Here is a 20,343-nt window from a genome sequence, read left to right as displayed (position 1 = left end):
TCGTGGCTGCCTGCTATATCATGTGACACCTGATCAAAATCAGGACATAATTATAGCTGACCTTTCGTTTTATATCTTTCTTTCATCCTTTAAGCACACTGAGTTTACCTCACCTTATATTCAAGAGTTAAAACTATCCACAGGATTTTATTTTTTATAGTTTGAAGAAAATAGACATGAAATAAATTTGGTGTTATTACATGCTAAGGTAGGTCATGGTTGTTTCCTCTCATAAGAAGCCTTGTTTTCATGATGATAATGATGAAAACAAGGCGAACCATGATTACATGTATTTATTAGTTCAAGTCCCTCCCTCATATACTGATTTAACACAATCATTAGCCTTGCGTGTAGACCCTCCTGTGCACAGTTCGGTCTGGCGGGAGTAGCCCCAGTTTTAAGCTCTTTGTTTCGACTGAAACTGAGAAAATGTAAACAAAGAAACTTTTTATCTTAACTTCAGTTTGCAAGTTAAGTCACCTTTTTAAAGGAGCAGAGAAATTAATGCTGAAGCTGAAAATGTTTCGGGCTCTGTAACTGCTGTAGCACTTGCATAAGTACCTGTGTTTTCCAATCCCCTTCTCTTTCTGTAGCTGCTGACGCACAGTCTGATGAACCCTCTGCTCACTGAATGGAAACTGCAGCTTGTGGGCTGTTTGGGTGTATTTCAGTGGCTTGACATCCACAGACAGGAATAGCAGAGTTTATGTAAAACACCACTGATGTGAAACATGTTTAGTCTGAAAGGTTACCTTTTAAAAGAATCACTAGAGAGCCGGGTGGCACGGGTGAGGGTTATAAAGGGAATGAACTACCAGGCAGTGGAAAAAACAACAGGGAATCCTAAAAATCCTTCTGAAATTATTGTTGATATTAATGGTTTACAGGGACAGGGTGACTTTTACGCACAACCTCAGCTGTGTGCACTGTGCGCATCTGGTAATTAACGATGTTAGACTGAATCACTTACCACAGAGTGGGCAAATATTTGGACTAATCTCCGCAGTAGGATGTGGATTACTAATTAACATGCTGGAAGTGTAATTAGGTCCACGTTAGGACTTCCTCTGCCCCTCGCCCCCTCCTGCGCCACAGCTTCCGCCCACACAGCCTTGAATTACTCTACTGGCAACTGTTGATGCATTCCCAAACCATATGACGTCAAGTGGGAAGGGCTCAAGCCAGAGTACACTATAAAAGTCATGTGGTGCCTTAGTTCATTCACAACGCCACTCTGGATTATCAAAGCGCTTGTAGGTAGAGAGGCTCCTTCCTCGGGCTCCTCGGGCAACACAGCAGGGAAGCAGGGGTTTCAGAAACCTGCCCGACATAAAAAATGAAAATGTCAGCGGCGGAGATCTGCCAGGTCCTCAAGGAAGGAGAGCTGGAGAAGAGGAGCGACAACCTGCTCCAGTTCTGGAAGAGGAAGACGTGCGTCCTGACCACGGACAGCCTCAACATTTACGCGGACACGCAGAAGCGCACCAAGGGCAAGGAGCTCAAGCTGCAGTCCATCAAGAAGGTGGACTGCGTGGAGCGCACCGGCAAGTTCGTCTATTTCACCATCGTAACCACAGACAATAAGGAGATCGATTTCCGGTGTTCTGGAGAGGAGAACTGCTGGAATGCAGTGATCACAATGGCCCTGATTGATTACCAGAACAGAAAGGCCATCCAGGACTTTAAAACGCGACAGGACAATGAGAGCGCGTCGCCCGGACAGCAGGAGAGGCGCATGGCGAGGGCGCCCTGAGCCGCAAAGGGAGACTCTGGCACTTAACCACTCCTAATATGGTGAGAGACACACCACGACATATAGCTGACGTGATATATGAATGTAAATGAGTAAAAAAATAAGCATTAAGTTCAGCTGAACACAGTCGGAGAACCTCGAAACTAATGACGTGTTTTTTTTTTCTATCTCCCTCCAGTGTCAATGTGGACCATAAAGAAATAATACGCGGACCAAAAAGGAAGACGAGGTCATCCGGTCCAGAGATGAAGGATTGTTCAGGACTGAGCTCTCGGAGACACGGGACAACTGATCCAAACAGACAGACGGAGAGACTTTCAGAAGCTCCACACTCAGGACTGAACCCTTGAATTGTCAAAACTATTTCAAGTTTGCTCTCCTGGGAGGGATGACCATGATGTTAATTTATTTGTTTCCAGGATATGGTGTTACTGGCAAACAGCTTGTGTTGTTTAAATTATTTACTATTTCAATGTGTGTTCAGTGTGTCATGGTATTTATTTGAATAAATATTCCTACATTTTTGACATAAATTCCTGCTGTTCTCTGCTTTTATTTTTTTATTTTTTCACTTAGAGATACTTTCTTTCTTTCAGTATCTCATTACAAGATTATAGTGTCAGTAACAGTATTTTTAACAGGCAGGGACACTTTCCAACAAAAGTATTTCTTAGTAAATGCCAGACCGCAAAAGTAAAAAAAGGGAGTGGGGGACAGGAAAGTCCCTTTCCTGTCTGCTGTCAGGTGGAATGTGACACTGTATGGAGGCTTCAAGGCTTGAGTAATAACTGATAAGGGAGCAGATTTAGTCACCAGCACGGGACACTTGAAAGACTCAGTGGTGCCTTTGAACACACCTTAACTGTTTTTGAGGTGTGGTAGGTTTATAGAGAGGCACAGATGGAAAGGAAATGAAAAAAAAAGAAGTTACATTTAAAAATACACAGTTTAATTTGGTATTGGCTACTTGTGGCTTGTTACCCTGTTTGGTATGTCGGCTTTTAAATGATATTTAAGCTGCTTTCTAACAGGTGTTCACATGACAAACTCCTCTTCAGGCTCCTTATCAGATGCTTGTTCTTTTCAGGGCAACAAAAAACACACAGGAAGTCTGCTTTACTGCCCTGCTATCATAAATAAAGGCTGTGTCATTGGATATAATGTGACACCATAGGCACACACCCATTTAATTGCTGTTATAAAAGCTGTGAGCAAGGCCTTAGTCATATTCTGGACCTTAGACCTACAAAAGAGAGATTATAAAATGCAGGTTAAAAGTTGATGTGAAAAAACTACTTGTCATATTATTATAGCATTATTATGAGATATTGATATTAGCCCTGTGATGGGCACATTTAATAAGTCAGAAGCTTAGTATGTAAATACACTGTAGGATATGCTGTAATTTCTGACTTGTTTTATGCAGCTGTCTTGTAGATTCACCTCCAAGAGACACACTTGTAAACTTAGGGCAGGTTATGTTTATACATTCATAGACAGTCTATGAAAAAGACAGAGCACTACACATTACATTTAGCTGTTGTGTTTGTACTGATTCCTACTGGCTTTATTATAAGCCTCTTAAAAAATATTCAGTTTAGAAAAGTACGTACGGGTAAACTTTATTTTAAAGTGTTTTACAGGTGCACATAGAACACAATTGGAGTTTGAGCCACAGTGTTGGAGCTACATAAAAAATCTTTTTTTTTTTTTTAAAACTTGTCCGCTCTGCCTTGAGCCCTCTTCCACATAAATACCTCCGGCTGTGGATCATGTGGAGTGGAAGTGTGTTATGAGCACAAATGCCCGGAGGTCAGAGGTGACAGAAGGCAGAATCTCTGGCCAGCAGTAATGAAGTGTGTAGCAAAGTCACACCCCTCCCCGTCCCATCCCGTCCCTGTGTGCAGCTTTGAAGTGGGATCACACTACAATGAATGCATCAAAGGGTTAGACTGATCTGAGGAGTATTACCGGAGCGGATGGGCCTCCTTTCTAAAAATATTCCTTCACAAATTGGCACCACTTTAATCTCACGCACACATACGCACCTTTGGTCCCTGAGCCTAAACCCGCACAGCGGTTCTTGTCAGCACGAGAATCTTTATTTTTTTATTTTTATTTTTTTAAAGACAATAACATCCTGTTTTTAATTTTTTGAAGCAGAAATTTCCGACGTCATAATCGACTTAACATCTGGCCACAGAATGTAAAATCACCTTCCTTATTTCCTCACTGGTCTGCACTCACACCAACTACAGGGACATACACACTATGTCTTCCTCTCTGATCTCAGGCTGTATAAACATCCCCTGACGCAGCACTGGCACACACTCAGGCCATACTTGTAGCCTCGACGTCATCGCTCCATAAGCTTTCATTATGTGGATGGCACATGGCTGCGCAACAGTGAGTGCATTGTTACATTCTGAATGAAAAGATAAATGCACTAAATGGAGAGGATGTATGTGTGTGCGGGGCCGTGACCCGTAGACACATCTTCAGTTTGTCTTCAGCTTTTAAACCGAGCAGGACAAATAACTAGTGATTCACAGGCATTTATTGTAAACATAAAGACAGCGCTGGCAGGATGAGCGGGTGTGTGCGGAGTAACAGCTGAGCAGGGTGTTGTGAGGTGAAGGTTGGTGGCCAGAAGAAACATGTCTCGCTACATTTCATCATTTACAGCACTCCCACGCACACTTCTCTCGAATTCTCAGCAGCAACAACATCTCAAGACATTAATCTGTATTGACATGCAGATGGAAATCTTTCACATCGTTCCCTAAAAGAAGTAGTTTGCCTCAACATGAAAAACAATTCAGGCCATCAGAACATTGTGCTGCAAGTGAGACCAGCCAATTGCCTGGAAAGAAAAATATAGGACAGAATGTGAATTAGATTAGATTTGAGAAAATGTGATGCAATTTTAGGCTTGTAAAGGTTAAACATAAAACCATCATGTTCATAATTAAATTCCTTTCCTTCACATGCAGGGCCACAGCTAAAACTGAGGACACTGCATTCACATTCTCAGCTCCGTGTATGAAAATTTACGGCTTTTAACCTGAAGGAGTTTACATTCTACATTTACATTTTGTGGGTTTAAAAGGTTGGATCTGATGATTTTAACACTACTTTTCTGATCCCAGATTTATATTTTGACAGTGTGGAGAGGGAGGTTTTGAAACAACATTTAATAAGATTTAAATTAGGCTACAACATTTTAGCTAAGTTAATGAAATAATCAGAAAAGTTTGCAATTTTTCTGTCAATTTGAAAATTCTAACAAAGGGTGAGACAATTTTGGGGAGGATTTGATATTTTTCACCTGAGTATTTCTAAAAATCCTACATGCTGGATTTTCCAAAAAGAAGATTTAACCATAAAAGTCCATGCTAGATCTTTGAGAAAAATACGCAACAGAATATTTTAAGATCAAAGGTCCACCTACTAGCTTTTCAAAGCTTTCAGCTACATCTCATCGGCCTTCTTCACTCTTCTCACGGTCTTGTTATTGTGCGACTTAAGTTATACGCTTAGCTTACAGGATGACACCTGTGCCACCTCCATTTGTTGAGCAAGGTTGTTAACTGCGGTTGAAAGGTCTGAAAAGCTAATAGGTGAGCATGGATTATCAAGTTAAAAGTGGAAAGTGAAAGAGATGCTAAATATAGAAAACTGTGGCTGCAGCTGTGATGACAAGTCTGTCTGTTTTTACATAAAATCTTGTCTGGGCATTTTGTAGCACAGTTTCATGACATGTTACAACCACTTCACTTCACAGCGTAATTCAAGGGTTTGCTCAGGTATGCGTCATGACTCAGTGCAGCTCCCCATGCTGAATGAGGGTGTCGCACTGCTTCCTGTAAATCTCTTGCAAACTTCTATTCCAATCTGACGCCAGCGTGACACAACACTAGTGCTTCATGTAAATAAAAACGTCCTAAAACCCAAACAACAGAGACCACCAGGACATTAAGCAAGGCCTCGTAAGAGTTTGAATACTAACAACCCCCAAGACCTAGTGTCTAATTATTGTATGTCATAGTGGCTTATAGTTATTGTTCTCTGATAAGCTTGAAACATTATAGCTGTCTGAAAATGCTGGCAGTGGTGTACTATGTGTTTTTTATTTTTTTGAAACCACAAGAATGGATTATCTCACTTATGTGCTATTTACAGGTTCATTTTACTGGAAGAACCTTTGTAAGTATTTCCCTTTGTGACGCATGGCTCAGGTGAGCGCATACCAAAATACATACCTTAGTAAATACAGAGATAGACACACGCCCTCGGGTCATAACTAAGGCAATGTAAAGGCACCAGGTTTGTACGGTAAACTGAATGTTTGTGACAGTTAAAATTGGGCCGAAAAGGTTGAAATGTGAGTGTTTGACCAGAATCCAGCTCTCCGTGGTTCACTGCTGTTTCCCATTTCTCATTCCTTCATCCAAATAAAGGTCATCTGATTCCCAGATCTGGTATTCTAGATAAATTGGACAAATTTCCCCGCTCATCTTATCCACAAAGGCGTCATTCTCCAAATCGTCTGTGGCCATGACAGCCGTTTTTGTTTTTATATCGGACATCCATTTCTGTCTGCTGAGTCACGGGGAAAGAACTCCCCAGATCTGCATCTTCAGCTCTATCTGTCCACATGCTGGCTGTGATTGTGACTGTCACAAACGTGTAACTCAAATACCCTCAGAGGCAGGGGAACAACACTGAATGTGGACAACAAAATGTGGATTTGCAAGAAGTACTGTTGTCGGAAATCATGGGACTCAGAAGCACGTTTCAGAGATTATAACATCAAAACTTCCCAAGAGAGCGATGACTTCTTGTTTTCTGTTTGTGAGACATTCCTAATAGCAACCTAATAGCTTTCCACGTCCAGACCACATCCGCTACACCATAAATATAGAAAAAAGTCTACAACAACAAGAAAACTATGTCAGGGTAAGGTGATATTTTCCCAAATATAGACAGAGTATCTCTCTTTGTAGGCCTCTTTTTCACATAGAATCTTATGAATGTGGCACCTCTCATATCTAAGACATGCGTGTGTATTGGATGTACAAAACCACACACACACATGCTGTATATATACACACAAAGTGTCGGCAGGGGCTGCAGAGCTGAGCAGGGATCATGTTGCTTAAGACCCAGCTGTCCAGAGAGAAGCTTCAGACAGAGAGAGGAGACGCTGTCAGGAATGTCTACAAGGCAGTGAGGGGGCGGACGGCTGAGGACGAGAGAGCTCCACAAACACTCTGTGCCTTGAGGAAGAAGGCAACGCAAAATCCGCATCAGACGGAGTAGACTTTAAACTTTAGACCCGAGTTTAACTTAAGTAAAAAAAAAGAAAGAATGACGACGCTTCCAATAGTTGAGAAATTTTGCCCATATCCATAAATGTCAACCTCATGGTGGTGCTACAGAAAACATCAGGATCATTAAAGTCAGTAAGATATGTCATGTGGGAAGCATGAAGGTCTGTACAAAATTTTGTGCCAATCTATCTAATAGATGTTGAAAAATTTTACAAGAAAAGTGAAAACTTTGACCTGCTGGTGGCACGGGAGGAAAAGTCAGGGGATCACCAACGTCATTAACCTTCATCCTCTGGATACCATGAATGTCTGCACAAAGTTTCATGGTAATCTATCCAGTAATTGATATAATACCAATCTTTTTCTAAAAAAAAAAATGTCCCTTTGACTCTACAGACCAAAAAAACAAAGTTGTCCTCACAAACACTTATTGAAAGAAATATTGCTCCCAAAATTCATTCCAAAAAGTCATTTTTTTCTTTTGGGATGGAGGCATAAGTTAGAGAGGCTGAGGTCTTATTTGTGAAAACCTGGACAAACCAAAACTACATGTGTATCTCCATACAACCGGGACTAATCATTTAACATGTCAGTTACAGAAACATGTGGATCACAGTGGATGATGGGACTGTGAGCAGAGGAGCAGAGCAGCTGGGGTTCAGGAGTCTGATCACAGTCTAACTGGGCTCCTGAGGGGAGCTTTAGTTACAAGCACCTGCCTGAGTGGGTGTGTGAAGAGATGAGCAAGAACAGATTACAATAACATTACATGTCCCAGGAAGTCCCATGTGAGAGATCATTCAGAGCTCAACATTTTTATATTAACAAATGTCTGTTGAACCCAAATCATTGGATTGAGACTTAAAATTAAATAATTGAAAGCGCCTTTAAATTAAAACAATATCAAGCTTTTTAAACTGTAGACGTTATTAGATGAGATGGCAAAATCAGCTATTCTTCCGTTGAATAAATACAGTATCTACTGAATATTATTCATATCTTTTCTTATCAGAAGTAATAATTTGAGTCACAGAACCTCATACAATATCTAAATGCACTTAACTTGTCCTCCATATCATTAGAAGAGGCAAAGGAATAAGATGTCTCAATGCTGCTGAGCTGAAAGTAGCTGCTGAGTCCATGCAGACACACAAATCTCAAGTTCATCTACAATCTATCAACTACTCTCTTCAAACTTCCTCAATCTGTGCCATTACCATTATTCGCGGTTCAAACTGATTCTGAAGGTTTTATTTCAGGTCTTATTAACAAGATCAATAATTCTTTCCATTGACAATATTTCCTATCACCTCTCCTCGTAATTATTCTAAACAAGAAATCTGAGGTCAAAGTGCTAGTGATGCCATGTGATCGTCTCAAAAGTTCCACTAAATAACACCACAGCTGATCACACGCGTTACATCAGATTGTTGGTGCAGCAGATAAGGCAGCAACATGATCAACTTTGCCTGACAAGAAACGGAGGGTGAAATGAATGGTTGTAATAACCTTTAATCATGACCCTGGGTCCAGAGCCATTATCAGGGCAAGAGGAAATTAGTTCACCGCAGATATTACACAAGAGGAAAGCGAGTGAAAGAGAAAGAAAGATAAATGAGAACATAAAGGGAGGGGAAAATTCCAGCATAGGGAATATTAGAAGTAATGCGAAGATGAGTTTTCTAAGGGGGAAAAAAACTGGATGCAGGAATTCCCCTGCCACACCAAAGCCAACAACATACCAGGTACAACCTAATCATGTGATATTTCAAAAGAGATACTACACCCTGCACAAACACTCTACTAAACGATTTTCAATTTATCTTTCTCTCTGTCTCTCTACTTTCAGGAAATGGTTTGACATGAGCAAAGAAATGGAACAACACCCTTAATGAAAATAGATAAACCATTTTCATGACAGTTTTGACAGTTAAAAATTACACATCGCCGGTAGCATATTAAACATTTTCCATAATTGTACCCTGAAAAACTGCTGGGTTAAAAAACAACCTGACCTTGACCCCATCACTGGGTAACTATGGGAAAGTGGTGGGTTTTACGATTCAACCCAGAATTCTGATTGTTAATTTGACACAACCTAGTGATTAAGTCTATTGCTGGGTTGCATGTTACCAATACACTGGGTTATTTCCTGTCTCATTGCCATAATACTTTATTTACTGTTATTATCATAATTATTATTATAATAACAACAGAACATTGAACTGGGAATGAAAGAATTAAACCGTGAAAGCAAAGACAGATCCGAGAGTGAACAAAGCCTGATTGTGTTACATAATCAAAACAGAACAACTGATTTTAATTGCCTCGTTTGTTCCTTAGATTTTATTTTCGCATAATTTTTCTAGTGTACAGGTTTGGCGTTACATTTACAGTTTTATTTTGATAATTTATGGGTTTTGTTTCATAATCAGTTGGTTATTTTTTTGATTTCAAACCTTCCGGCCCTAAATTACCTTCATAGTTGTCAAACATATCAAGCAATACAAATGACCACCCTTACTGAAGTAGAAAAACTAAAGCAAAACTTACAGTCTGCATGTCAATAAATGACCTCCGGGACTCCTCTGATGTCGGTCTGAAGACTATTCCTCCTCTCTTGTAGATGGATGGGGGAAGCAGAGTTGGCAGGACATTCAGAGCGCTCTCATCTTTAGCAACTAAACAGTTTGAGCATAATACATAGTATCACATTAACATTTAAATAGTATGGTATATGATGACTGGTATTTCCAAAGCAGTACTGGTGTTGATTGGTATCTATGAATGTACTGATTCTGTAGTCTATTATGACAAGACTGGACATTGTGAATCCAAAAATCACTCAAATGAACTCAACTTCAGCCCAACTTCAGTTTTTCAGTACTAAGACAAACAACACAGTTACCAACTAATACCATGTTAGAAAAATCAGAAATACAGTCTTATTTCAAAATTGTCTTACCTGTCTTTCAATTGTAATTTTTTATTATTATGACATATTACTATAAGAAATATCTTACCTGGTGTCACGTCAATCAGCACTAAGTGCAGTTTCCCTCTCGCTGGGCATATGTAAGGATTCTCAGCGATAACAGAAGCCGCTGGACCTCTTGTGATATCTGATCAATTCTGAAAACAAGGAAAACAAATGTAACTACAACAATGTTTGAAAAAATTTTATGTGCTTGCAGGAAGCACTTTTTAGGAAAATAATACTAAGATGTCCTAAGATGTCCTAGACATACAGTGCATTCATAAAGTATTCTCACTTTTTTCAAAATGTGTTATGTTGCAGCATTATGCTAAAATAATTTAAATTCATTTTTCCCCCTCATCAATCTACACTTAATCTTACTCTACACTATAAGATTATTGCACAGCTTCCTCAGTCCTAAACAGCATTTCATTTGTCATCATGTTCACTATGAGGTTAGCCAATCAATATATGTGATTGTTGATCAGCTGACATTCAGAAATAACAACCAAAAACAGTTCATTTGATCGGCTATCAACACTTGCACAGTAAAACTAACCTGACGCCCCACCCCCTTAAAGTTTGTACGCAAATTTCAAAATTTTCATTCATAGGAAGTCATATACCGAGCTAACGTTAACTGGGTTAATTAGTTAAAATTAGCTGAGGTTGTTATGTTATGTGTTATAAACTCACCATAAGACCCGTTTCGTCCGGGATTTCTTCTCTGAAACGTTTCTTCTCTGTGTCTCTGATAATATGAAGAGGAGATGAAACAACAGAAAATATTAGTAAAACTGAGTAAAACTATCAACACACACGTTTGCATCCGGACAGACGCCTCCGTCTGCGACTGGGTCTGCTGGGTGTTGTAGTTCTGCAGTGGCAAAGGTGTGCTTTCAATACATGGTTTTCTGTTTGTTCACCTGCATCTGAAACCACTTGTAATTGGAACACAAAACTTTGAGTATCAAATAACCCATTGGCTTTTTAAAGTCTGTTTGGTGTTCAATTTCATGATAAAATTCATAATCATGGAAATTCAACAAATAAACAAAATCTCTCAAAAAAAGTGAAATAAAGGGAAATGGCCCCAAATATGCTGACAAAGTGTGCATTGTGTCTGTATACTTGGTTGGTTTTCATGATTTGGCCTTTGTAGTATGGAAAATTTGAAATGCCTGAAATTAAAGTTCAAATACATTACATGAAAAACTTTTGTTAAATCAATGTTATTTAGCTTCCTGTCTTTCACTATATATATGTTTGTTTTCCATTGTGACAAATTTTCCATAACACATTGAAATCAAATCACAGGAAAACAAAGTGAAGTGTATTACCTAGGCCGGAAATGTCCAACAGTTAACAGCTCATGCTAGCCCCATGTCTAAAAGGTTAGCAGCAAATGCTACCCTTGAAATTTCCAAAAGTAGCCATTGATGCTAGCCTCACAGTGTCCAAACATTAGAAGTTTAGCAGCTAATGCTAGCCTTGTAATGTCCAAACCTTCCAAAAAGTCTGATGCTTATGCTAGCCTAATGTACATAGGTTAGCTAATGCTACCCTTGAAATGTCCAAAAGTAGCTGCTAATGCTAGCATTATGATGTCCAAACTTTAAGATAGCAGCTTATGCTACCCATATAATGTCCAAACTTTATGATAGCAGCTAATACTAGCCTTGTAATGTCCAAACTTCAGAACTCTTGCAGCCAGTGCTGGCACTGTTAGTAGCACTGTATAATGCAGCTTAATGCTAGTCTTTGTCCAAGAGTTAGTAGCTAAAGCTAGCCTTGTAATGTCCAAACTTTCATAAAAGTCTGAAGCCAACCCTAATGTAGAATGGTTTGCTAATGCTACCTTTGAAATGTTAGAAAGTAGCAACAAATGCTAAATAATAAAAATGCCAAATACTTAGGATGGCAGTTTTGTTTGTGGTCAGCTTTGAGTTGTGTTACAGTTACCTTCACTATTATTTGCTTAAACACAGTTGTACTATACTGGTTTAATCTGAACACTCCGACTCTCCACACTCACCATGTACTCCATGAGTTAAAGGGGAGGCGGCCAAACATTTCTTTCTTTTCTGCTCTTGTTGATGTCATCAGTGATGTCATCAGTGATGTCACGGGTTATACCATGACTGTGGGGGTGGTCAAAGGTTTAATATACTTTGTTAATAAGCATTTGTCTTTGATTATTTGATTTAGAGTGATGATAGAGTTATATATTAAAATATAATATTATATAGTAAAATTATAACATACATCTTGTTTGTACTGTTGATGTTTACCAATAAAAGTAACTTTTTGTCAATTAATCTTTTTAGAAGTAGACCCCTGAATGAAATTTGGTTCTCCCGTGGCTAATTGTTCAGTAGAGAAAAGGACTATATAAGCAGTTGTTCTTTCTCAGCTAATTCAGTCTGTGCAGGTTTGAGTGCTATGAGGGTCCTGTATACTGTATTGCATAATATAACTGACTTTAATGTTACCTTGACTTGAACTTTGTGATGCCCTAAGCTAACAGTTAAGGTTATTGATTTTTATTTTCATATTGCTGTTTCATTTTCATAAAATTTGTGATGGCCATATCTGAGTGATATGGTGACCAAATTTAGCAGCTGATATTATTGAAAAATGTTTATTTTGTGAAGATATTCTCTGATAACTGCATGTATGTTTCAAGGCCATACTTAGCAGCTAAAGCAATTGAAAAGTCTTGATTTCTAATAGGAAATTTCTGTTTAATGGCCAAACTTAGCAGCTAACATAAAATATATTACATTTTACCTAGAAATCCTAATTAATTTCACCTTAAGGTTACTGACATTTTATCATGTTACATTCAATTTAGGAGGTTTACGCTGTTTCATTTAGTCAATAGCTTACTTCAACTTTGCAGTGCTGACAAATTTGTGATGGCCAGAACTAGCAGCTAATGTAACTTTGACTTAATATTAGTTTACCTTAAATTCCTGCCCATAATGTGTCTTGTGAATCTCTGAAGGCAAGATAGAGCCAGACTATCTAACAGTGGCCAAGCGGGAAAGTTAATGAATGAGTATTTGGGTCTAAGTAACCCAACTAGCTGGTCAGCTGTGGATGAAACCCCTTAAAATCCTTTTGACCCATAATGAGCAACGCAACAGTGTGTTCATATTACCCCAAACAACAACAACAAATTATGAACCAGCAGTGTCAGTAACAACCTGGTAGTTTTATGAATGTATTTGGTTACAATTTTTCCAATAGGTTGTTCAAGAAATGTTTTCACTTACTCTATGTAAATTTTGAGTTATATTCCCTGTGTGGAAGGCTTAGCAGTTTTTGCATTTTGCGTACAAAACAGAACGGGTTAAGAACATTTTTACAGCATTATATTGTATTTATAGTTTTATGATTAATATGAAAACATGTATACATGTCTATACAAAATTTTTACAAAGATTTTGGGAAACATTTGGAAAAAAACACATTTTTTACATGATAATTAGATAATGTCTTTCTCAGTGTAATAGGATAACAAAGAACAGGCCAGGGAAGCTGGAAAATCCCTTAATAAGAAAGTCTCATGCAATACATTCCTGCAGTCCCAGGTCCTGCATGTTTTGCTGCTTGGCTCTGGCTCCTTGATCACTTCAGCAGTGTGGTATTGACCCAGCAACATATGTCTCCATCAATCATAGCACAACACAGCAGAGGTGTATTGTTCATAGACACTGTGGAGGGTATTTAATCACTGCTGATCAGGGTGTAGGCTTGTGTTTCCGAGTCTGCATACCTTCGCTGTGGGGATGTGATCTCTCAGCAGCCATCCAGGAGCTGGATGTCTGTGTGGGTTGATCTATGAATGGAGGAAACTCTGGTCTGACAAACAGGAAGCAGATAGAAAAACACAGTGACACCAAGTTTCATTTTTTTTCCTAATTATTTTTAATTCATTGAACATATTATCAACATACAGTAAAAAGTTGATATGGCGGACAGTGTGGTGCATCATAGCAGAAAAGCCACAGGTGGAATCATTTGTCATTAATTACATCTGTGCTCCTGATTTCACGACAAGTCAAAATGTCAGCAGTGAAAAAGTCTATTATATGTTCTGAATCTGAAATGTTGGATGATGGAAATTCCAATAAAAACTCAAACTGGCCAGAATCTGAATTTATTTGACAGAGTTGTAAGTGGCTGCTTATTATAAATCCCCTATAGGAAAAGGAAATGGGAAGACTAAAGCCTAAAATAAGAGGAAATCCTGTTGTTCATGGCTCAAGGGTCTTTCCCATGAAGCAGGGGAATTCACAATGGTCCTCTCTGTCCACACGCTGCCCCGAGACAGAGCAAAGTGGCAACCTTTTGCCAAATAGGCTATGGTTGTATTGGAGGTCAGCATTAATCAAATTGGACAGCACACTTAAAATGCAGTGCAAACACACTTCAACAATGTACACATATATGTTTTTTACACGCGTGAACCTGCACCTATAGAAATATGGGACCTCATCCTTATTTGCATCACACAGTTGTAAAATTCATTTACAAAAAAGTAACTTTACAACTTGAGTGGTGGTATTAAAGCTTTTAATATATCAAAAAGAAAAGAAAACTACAGGCTGTGTAATCCACATTTTGGCAAACGCATTTTTTTTCTTTCATCAAAACTGGCACAAAACATGAATGCAAAAGAGGTTTAAAAGCAAGGCAAGTCACAAAAAAGTGACACTCAGCTCCCATGCAGTTCTGCTTTCTGTGGCAGCAGTCTCACTGACTCCTTCTCCTCTCCACCCTGTTTCACATTTCACATTGAATCAGTCTGAAAACTGGGCACAGGCTGTGAGCTTTGCATTACTCTCCATAATAATTTCAAAATCCATTATTTGTGAGTCTGCTGGAAACATTTTCCCATGAAGGCAGAAACAAATTATTCTGTTTTGTGAATCAGTATGTATTTGAAAATGTGATTTTGCTCCTTGTGCTCCAGACGAGAAGTCTCGATGATGTCACCTCCTATGGATGTCATCTTTAATGAACACACTGTATGCCGACACCCTGCAGTATGTTAAAAACATACACATCTCCTCAACCAATTGCAAAAACATGGATGCAGATGTCTAGTTTTGTCCCCATGAGGTGTACAGATCTGTGTTCACACCAGTTAAAGGTGGGTGTGTGACCCATGTGAGCAGTGGGAACAGGAGTCTGTGGTGTAGGTTTACACATTCCCCATGGAAATTACTCCAGCAGGAGAGATAGAGGCAGAGATTAGGATTTCAGGTTTTTTACATGAAAAGTTGGAACATTAAATATGAAAGATGATATCTCTGCAAAAAGTAGTTCCACATGCTGTTAAAACTGTGAAATATTATAGATGACTTAATGCAGTGGCTTTTGGCGTATGAATGTCATAATGCACACTGACCACACAATCTACACACACACATAGACACACAAACACACACACACACACACACACACACACACACACACAGAGGAGTCTTTCACAGCAGTTTGGTCCACACAATCCCCACTGAAACAGAATCTCCTTTTTTCAGCCAGTTATCACATAGTGTGTGTGTGTGTGTGTGTGTGTGTGTGTGTGTGTGTGTGTGTGTGTGTGTGTGTGTGTGTGTGTCTCTGTGTGAGTGTCTGTGTTGGCTATCTGAGCCAAAGGACAAGGGGCAGGGACGAGGATGGAGATGTTTGGGGGGTGTAGAGGACATGAAGGGTGGGTGGATTGTTGGGTAATGAGTCACTGGAGCCTCCTTCAAAGCCTGCTCTCCAACCCCAACACCCCCTCCAACACCCGAGCAGGGAGGTCCACTGGAATCTGGGCCCATGGGTGGAAGAGCTGAGTGGGCAGGCCACATACAGTGTGTATATAGATGGATGACAGTAGCACACACACACACACTCTCTCACACCCATACATACACTTCTTGTGTCTCTAACTAGGGTCAGAATCTTGCCACAGAGGACGTGGCCCCTGTAACAAAGGCTCCTACTGTAGAAAATCTGAAGGGTGCATGTACAGTGTGTGCTTGTCCGTACTTTGTGTAAGTGCAATGTAATTTATTATCTTTCCATAGTGAGCTGGTACACACACTGTAAAACAGTGTGCGTGAGGATGGCTGAAAAGAAATTCCCTCTCTTGTTTGTCAAGTAAGATATTTGGTGTTTTTGTGTGTCTGCGAGTTTCTAATGTTAATGTAATTTCCTTTGGTTTTATTCAATTTCATGCTGCGCCCCCACACACTGTCTTGCCTTGCACATTGAATGCCTTTCAATGTGCAAATTCGACCCAGAGACACAAGTGTGTTTGTTCGTAAACACAACAACCTGCTGGCAACAAACTCCCTTGTGTCATATCTCTGTGTTAATGCTGATGCTGATCCTGGTAGCAAGTATGACGTCTGTAAAGGATTTCAAACACACAGAGACAGCAGCTGTGACCTCATGTCACAGCTTTCTCTCCCCTGTTTATTGGATCAACAGCAACTGTTTGACTTACAGACGGAAATGAGAAGAGAAGACAAGAGAAGACAAGAGAAGCTCTATACATAGACTTAATTTACATACCATACAACCTCATGTACCTACAGAACCACATGCATGCTGTATAGGTCAAAGGTCACTCCTCTGTTCACGTTATGTGATAAAAAATGATATATTTCTCTCTCTTCTGTGAGTATTCTCTTTTTGTTTGAACAGACAGAACATGTTGGCCTTTCTTTTTTCCAAGTAGGATTTAAGTCTGGTGTTGATGGGTGTGTAGTGATAAATCCCCTCTGAGCAAGTGTGTGATTGTCTCGTTAAACTGTGGGACAGGATAAGTGCTCAGGGACAAGATTCGGCAAGAGCAGCAGCTCTACATGGAAACCCCACACACAGGCAGTGCCGCCAACATGGCAACAAACCAAAGCGTGACACTGTACAGCTTGTAATAACTGTATTTGCAGGTTGTATAATGGCTGGTTCGTCACCCGCTAAGTTATAATACAGGTAAATCACTACCTGTATTATAACTTAGTGAGAGATTGTTCATTATCACACCTTACTATTTTTGACATTTCTCCCCTACTCTGTGGACAAATCGTTTTTTTTCATGAAGGTAAAAATGAAAAAGATCCTCCCTGAATCCTCAGCTGTCTGTGTTTTAACAGGTCATGTCTACCTGTCTGCACAAGAAGGCCACCCTGCATCCTTCTCCTCACATGATGTGGGTGGCTGGCATGGCAACAGACAGGCAGGGCATTGCTACAGCCACCCCAACACATCAGTACTTGCCTGGAAGAGTTTTTCAAAGTGAAACTTAATTATTCATCCTTTGAATCATCAAAGGCCAAGTTTCATGAATTGTTTGAGTTTAGTTTCATTACCTCCTCAAGGAAACAGAGCTGGTGAGGTTCAGTAAAAACTAAATAAATATATAAAGTTAGACAGATTGTCTCACAGTGCTCCACATCAGGGTCTGCAATGGAATACAGGTAGAGACCCAAATTCACAGCACAAAAATGATTGGTTTGAATTCAAAGATGTTTTGTCTCCTTAAGTACTAATAATGTAGTTGTTGGAACTTCTGTAGTTCCATGGCAACTGAGCAAACTACATCAACTGATGATGACCATGTGTTATTGTCAAAACCTCCACAACAAGCAAGGAAGTGGACTTCATTCATAGAAGATACCGTTTTGTAAAAATTATTTAAAAAAAAAGAAATATTCAAGTAAAGCACAAGTACTTCCTGTAAATATGCTAATTAAGTGCACTACTTTAGTTATTGTACTCAGTCACAATGAATCATTGTCAGAGTCAGACAAAAAGTTGCTCCCTGCATTACAGGGCTACTGGTAAAATGAAGAGCTCAGCAGTGACTTACTGATTTACTTAGTGGAGTCAACCTGACACCATCTGATCTTGTGCAGCAAAGATAAAGAAATAGCCATGACACACATCGCCTCAGGGTGTCCCAGACTGCCGCAGACTGCCAGACTGCCTCCCTCGTCCTCTGGAAGGCAAGTCTGGACAAGTTCTCTGTTTGCGCCTCCCTCTTGCCTTTCAACAAGATTCACTTATTCGGGACAGGCCCGAGCTGCAACAGAGCGGCGGCAACCGACAGAGCAAACATCCAACCTGACTCCTGCTGCACCTCGGCCAAAACAATCAGGACACACCCTGATGCAGCTGGCCACTCACTCAGTTTACCTGGGGATAAAATACAGAGGAGGAGGAGAGGGTGGGGAGGGCATAGATCATAGAGAGATAATAAAAGGATTGTTTTTTGTCTAAGCATGGCTGAGTAATGTGGAATAAAAGATGAAAAACATCCCTTATATTACTGTACATAATACGATCAGATTTAGTTTAACATTTTTGTGAAATAAGCCTGTGAATATTCTCATTTGTCCAGGTCATAGTATCCTAAAGGAGTTTTAAATCGAAAAAACCACTGGACTTGGTTATTTGTCTGGGAAGATAGTCCCAGCCTGGTCAGATGCGTACATGAACTGATGAAGCCTCTTGGATGAGAGGTCAAACGTCTTCCCAGACAAATAACCAAGTCCAGTTGTTTTTTCGATTTTTTTTTTTTCGATTTAAAACTCCTTTAGGATTTTTGTGAAATGCGTCTGTTCGCTTTCTTGCCGAGAGTTAGAAGATTACTCATTACTACATGTTATATTTGAAGCTGTGACATGTCATAATACAGGTTACATAATACTTTACTTTACTTAACACAACAAATTTCTTCTATGTTTACAGCTTTTTAATACTTCATATAAACTTAATAATATGAGTATCATCAATGCATTCATTAAATTTTGTAATTAGTACATGTTTATTTGGTTAAACTAATATTTGGATCCTAATGAGACAACATGAACATGAACAGTTCATGTTGTTGATGTATGGTCTGTCTTGCATTATTTAGGGTCTTGTGTAGCCAGGAGAGGCTGTACCCCTATGTTGTTCATGTTGCAGTGGTGCTGGTATCCACAATGACGCCAGCTCAACTGAAGATGAAACTTCTGTATCTGATAAGGGGTAAAAGGAGTGGGGTTAGGGTGAGGGGGTTAAGGTGGGTCAAGTCAAGTCAATGTTATTTATATAGTGCCAAATCATAACAGAACATAACGATTGGAGGACATAACAGTTATCTCAGGGCACTTTTCATATAGAGCAGATCTAGGCCGTACTTTCAAATATTAATCACAGACAATTCCCTCCATGAGTAAGCACTTGGCAACAGCGGCAAGGCAAAATTTTCCTTTTAACAGGAAGAAATCTTGAGCAGGGGAGAGGGGGAGGGACACACACACACACACACACACACACACACACACACACACACACACACACACACACACACACATACCAGTTCCCGCATACTGGGAACTGGGCATAACCATCAAGTATTCAGCCAAGCCATAGTTTAAAGAATATTTTATATTTGAAAATTGTTAACATGGCTCACAGGTCAGGTAAGAGGGTCCCTTAGAATTTTGCTTAGGGCCCCAGGGAGGTCAGCACCAGCTCTGTCGGCAAAGTAACAGAAACAATAAAAAATAAAAAAAATAGATGAAGTCTGGTTGATGTCATGTTGCTCCACTTCCGTCTGACTCAGTGATGTTTGAATGTTCCCCGCACTGTTTCTGTTGATTCTGGCTGTGAGTGGGATAGTGTATTTGACCAGAGAGCAGTTTACACCCTTCATTCATCCGGTGCCAGGAGATGTAAACACACACCAACACACATGGACACAGACAAAAGAGCGATACACATGAGGTTGTTGGAGGTGTTACAAACTCAATATGTCACACACAAGCTCAAAGAATGATGGAGTGCTTACTGCCTGGAAAATAAACACACACACACACACACACACACTCCAGTGGCCTAATTTGGACTGTCACTCCTTCCATCAGTCCCACACACACTGTCAGACAACACAATGGTCCAGTGTGCACCCACTCAAACATCCAACTAACTCTGGAGAATGGAAACAAGCTACGGAGGAGGAGATTACCCCTTGATCTTTACCCTGCTACCAAGCTGCCCACTCTGCTGCTTTTCTCCTCGTCTTCACCCAGTTCGCCTCTCTTGTAGAAAGAAGACGATACACATAGCTTGTCAAGACCTGGGCAAGAGATGATACAAACATGGATTTGTGTGGAGATATACAGTTGAATCTGACCTGTTATTGGCACAGTAAAGTTTGGATATAAAACCTTTGTTTCAGTCGGTATCCGCCCCTCTGACCTTATTATAAAGTGGAGAAAGTAGGA

At 39.8% G+C, this 20,343-nt stretch overlaps 1 protein-coding gene across 1 annotated transcript; it reads left to right on the top strand.

Annotated features, from left to right (window-relative positions):
• The first annotated feature begins 1,220 nt into the window (after positions 1-1,220).
• On the top strand, positions 1,221-2,286 carry phlda2 (pleckstrin homology-like domain, family A, member 2). Its single transcript, XM_023415511.2, has 2 exons — positions 1,221-1,794; positions 1,932-2,286. The coding sequence occupies exon 1, from the start codon at positions 1,337-1,339 to the stop codon at positions 1,751-1,753; it is 417 nt and encodes a 138-aa protein (XP_023271279.1). The 5' UTR covers positions 1,221-1,336; the 3' UTR covers positions 1,754-1,794; positions 1,932-2,286.
• The last annotated feature ends 18,057 nt before the right edge of the window (positions 2,287-20,343 follow it).

Source organism: Seriola lalandi, unplaced genomic scaffold (genome assembly GCF_002814215.2).
Source record: "Seriola lalandi dorsalis isolate HSWRI2012SDOR001 ecotype SW California unplaced genomic scaffold, Sedor1 jcf7180002054553, whole genome shotgun sequence".
NCBI classification, from domain to species: Eukaryota; Metazoa; Chordata; class Actinopteri; order Carangiformes; family Carangidae; genus Seriola; species Seriola lalandi.
Note: the sequence above shows the minus strand (reverse complement) of the source record. Positions and strands in the feature narration are given on the sequence as shown.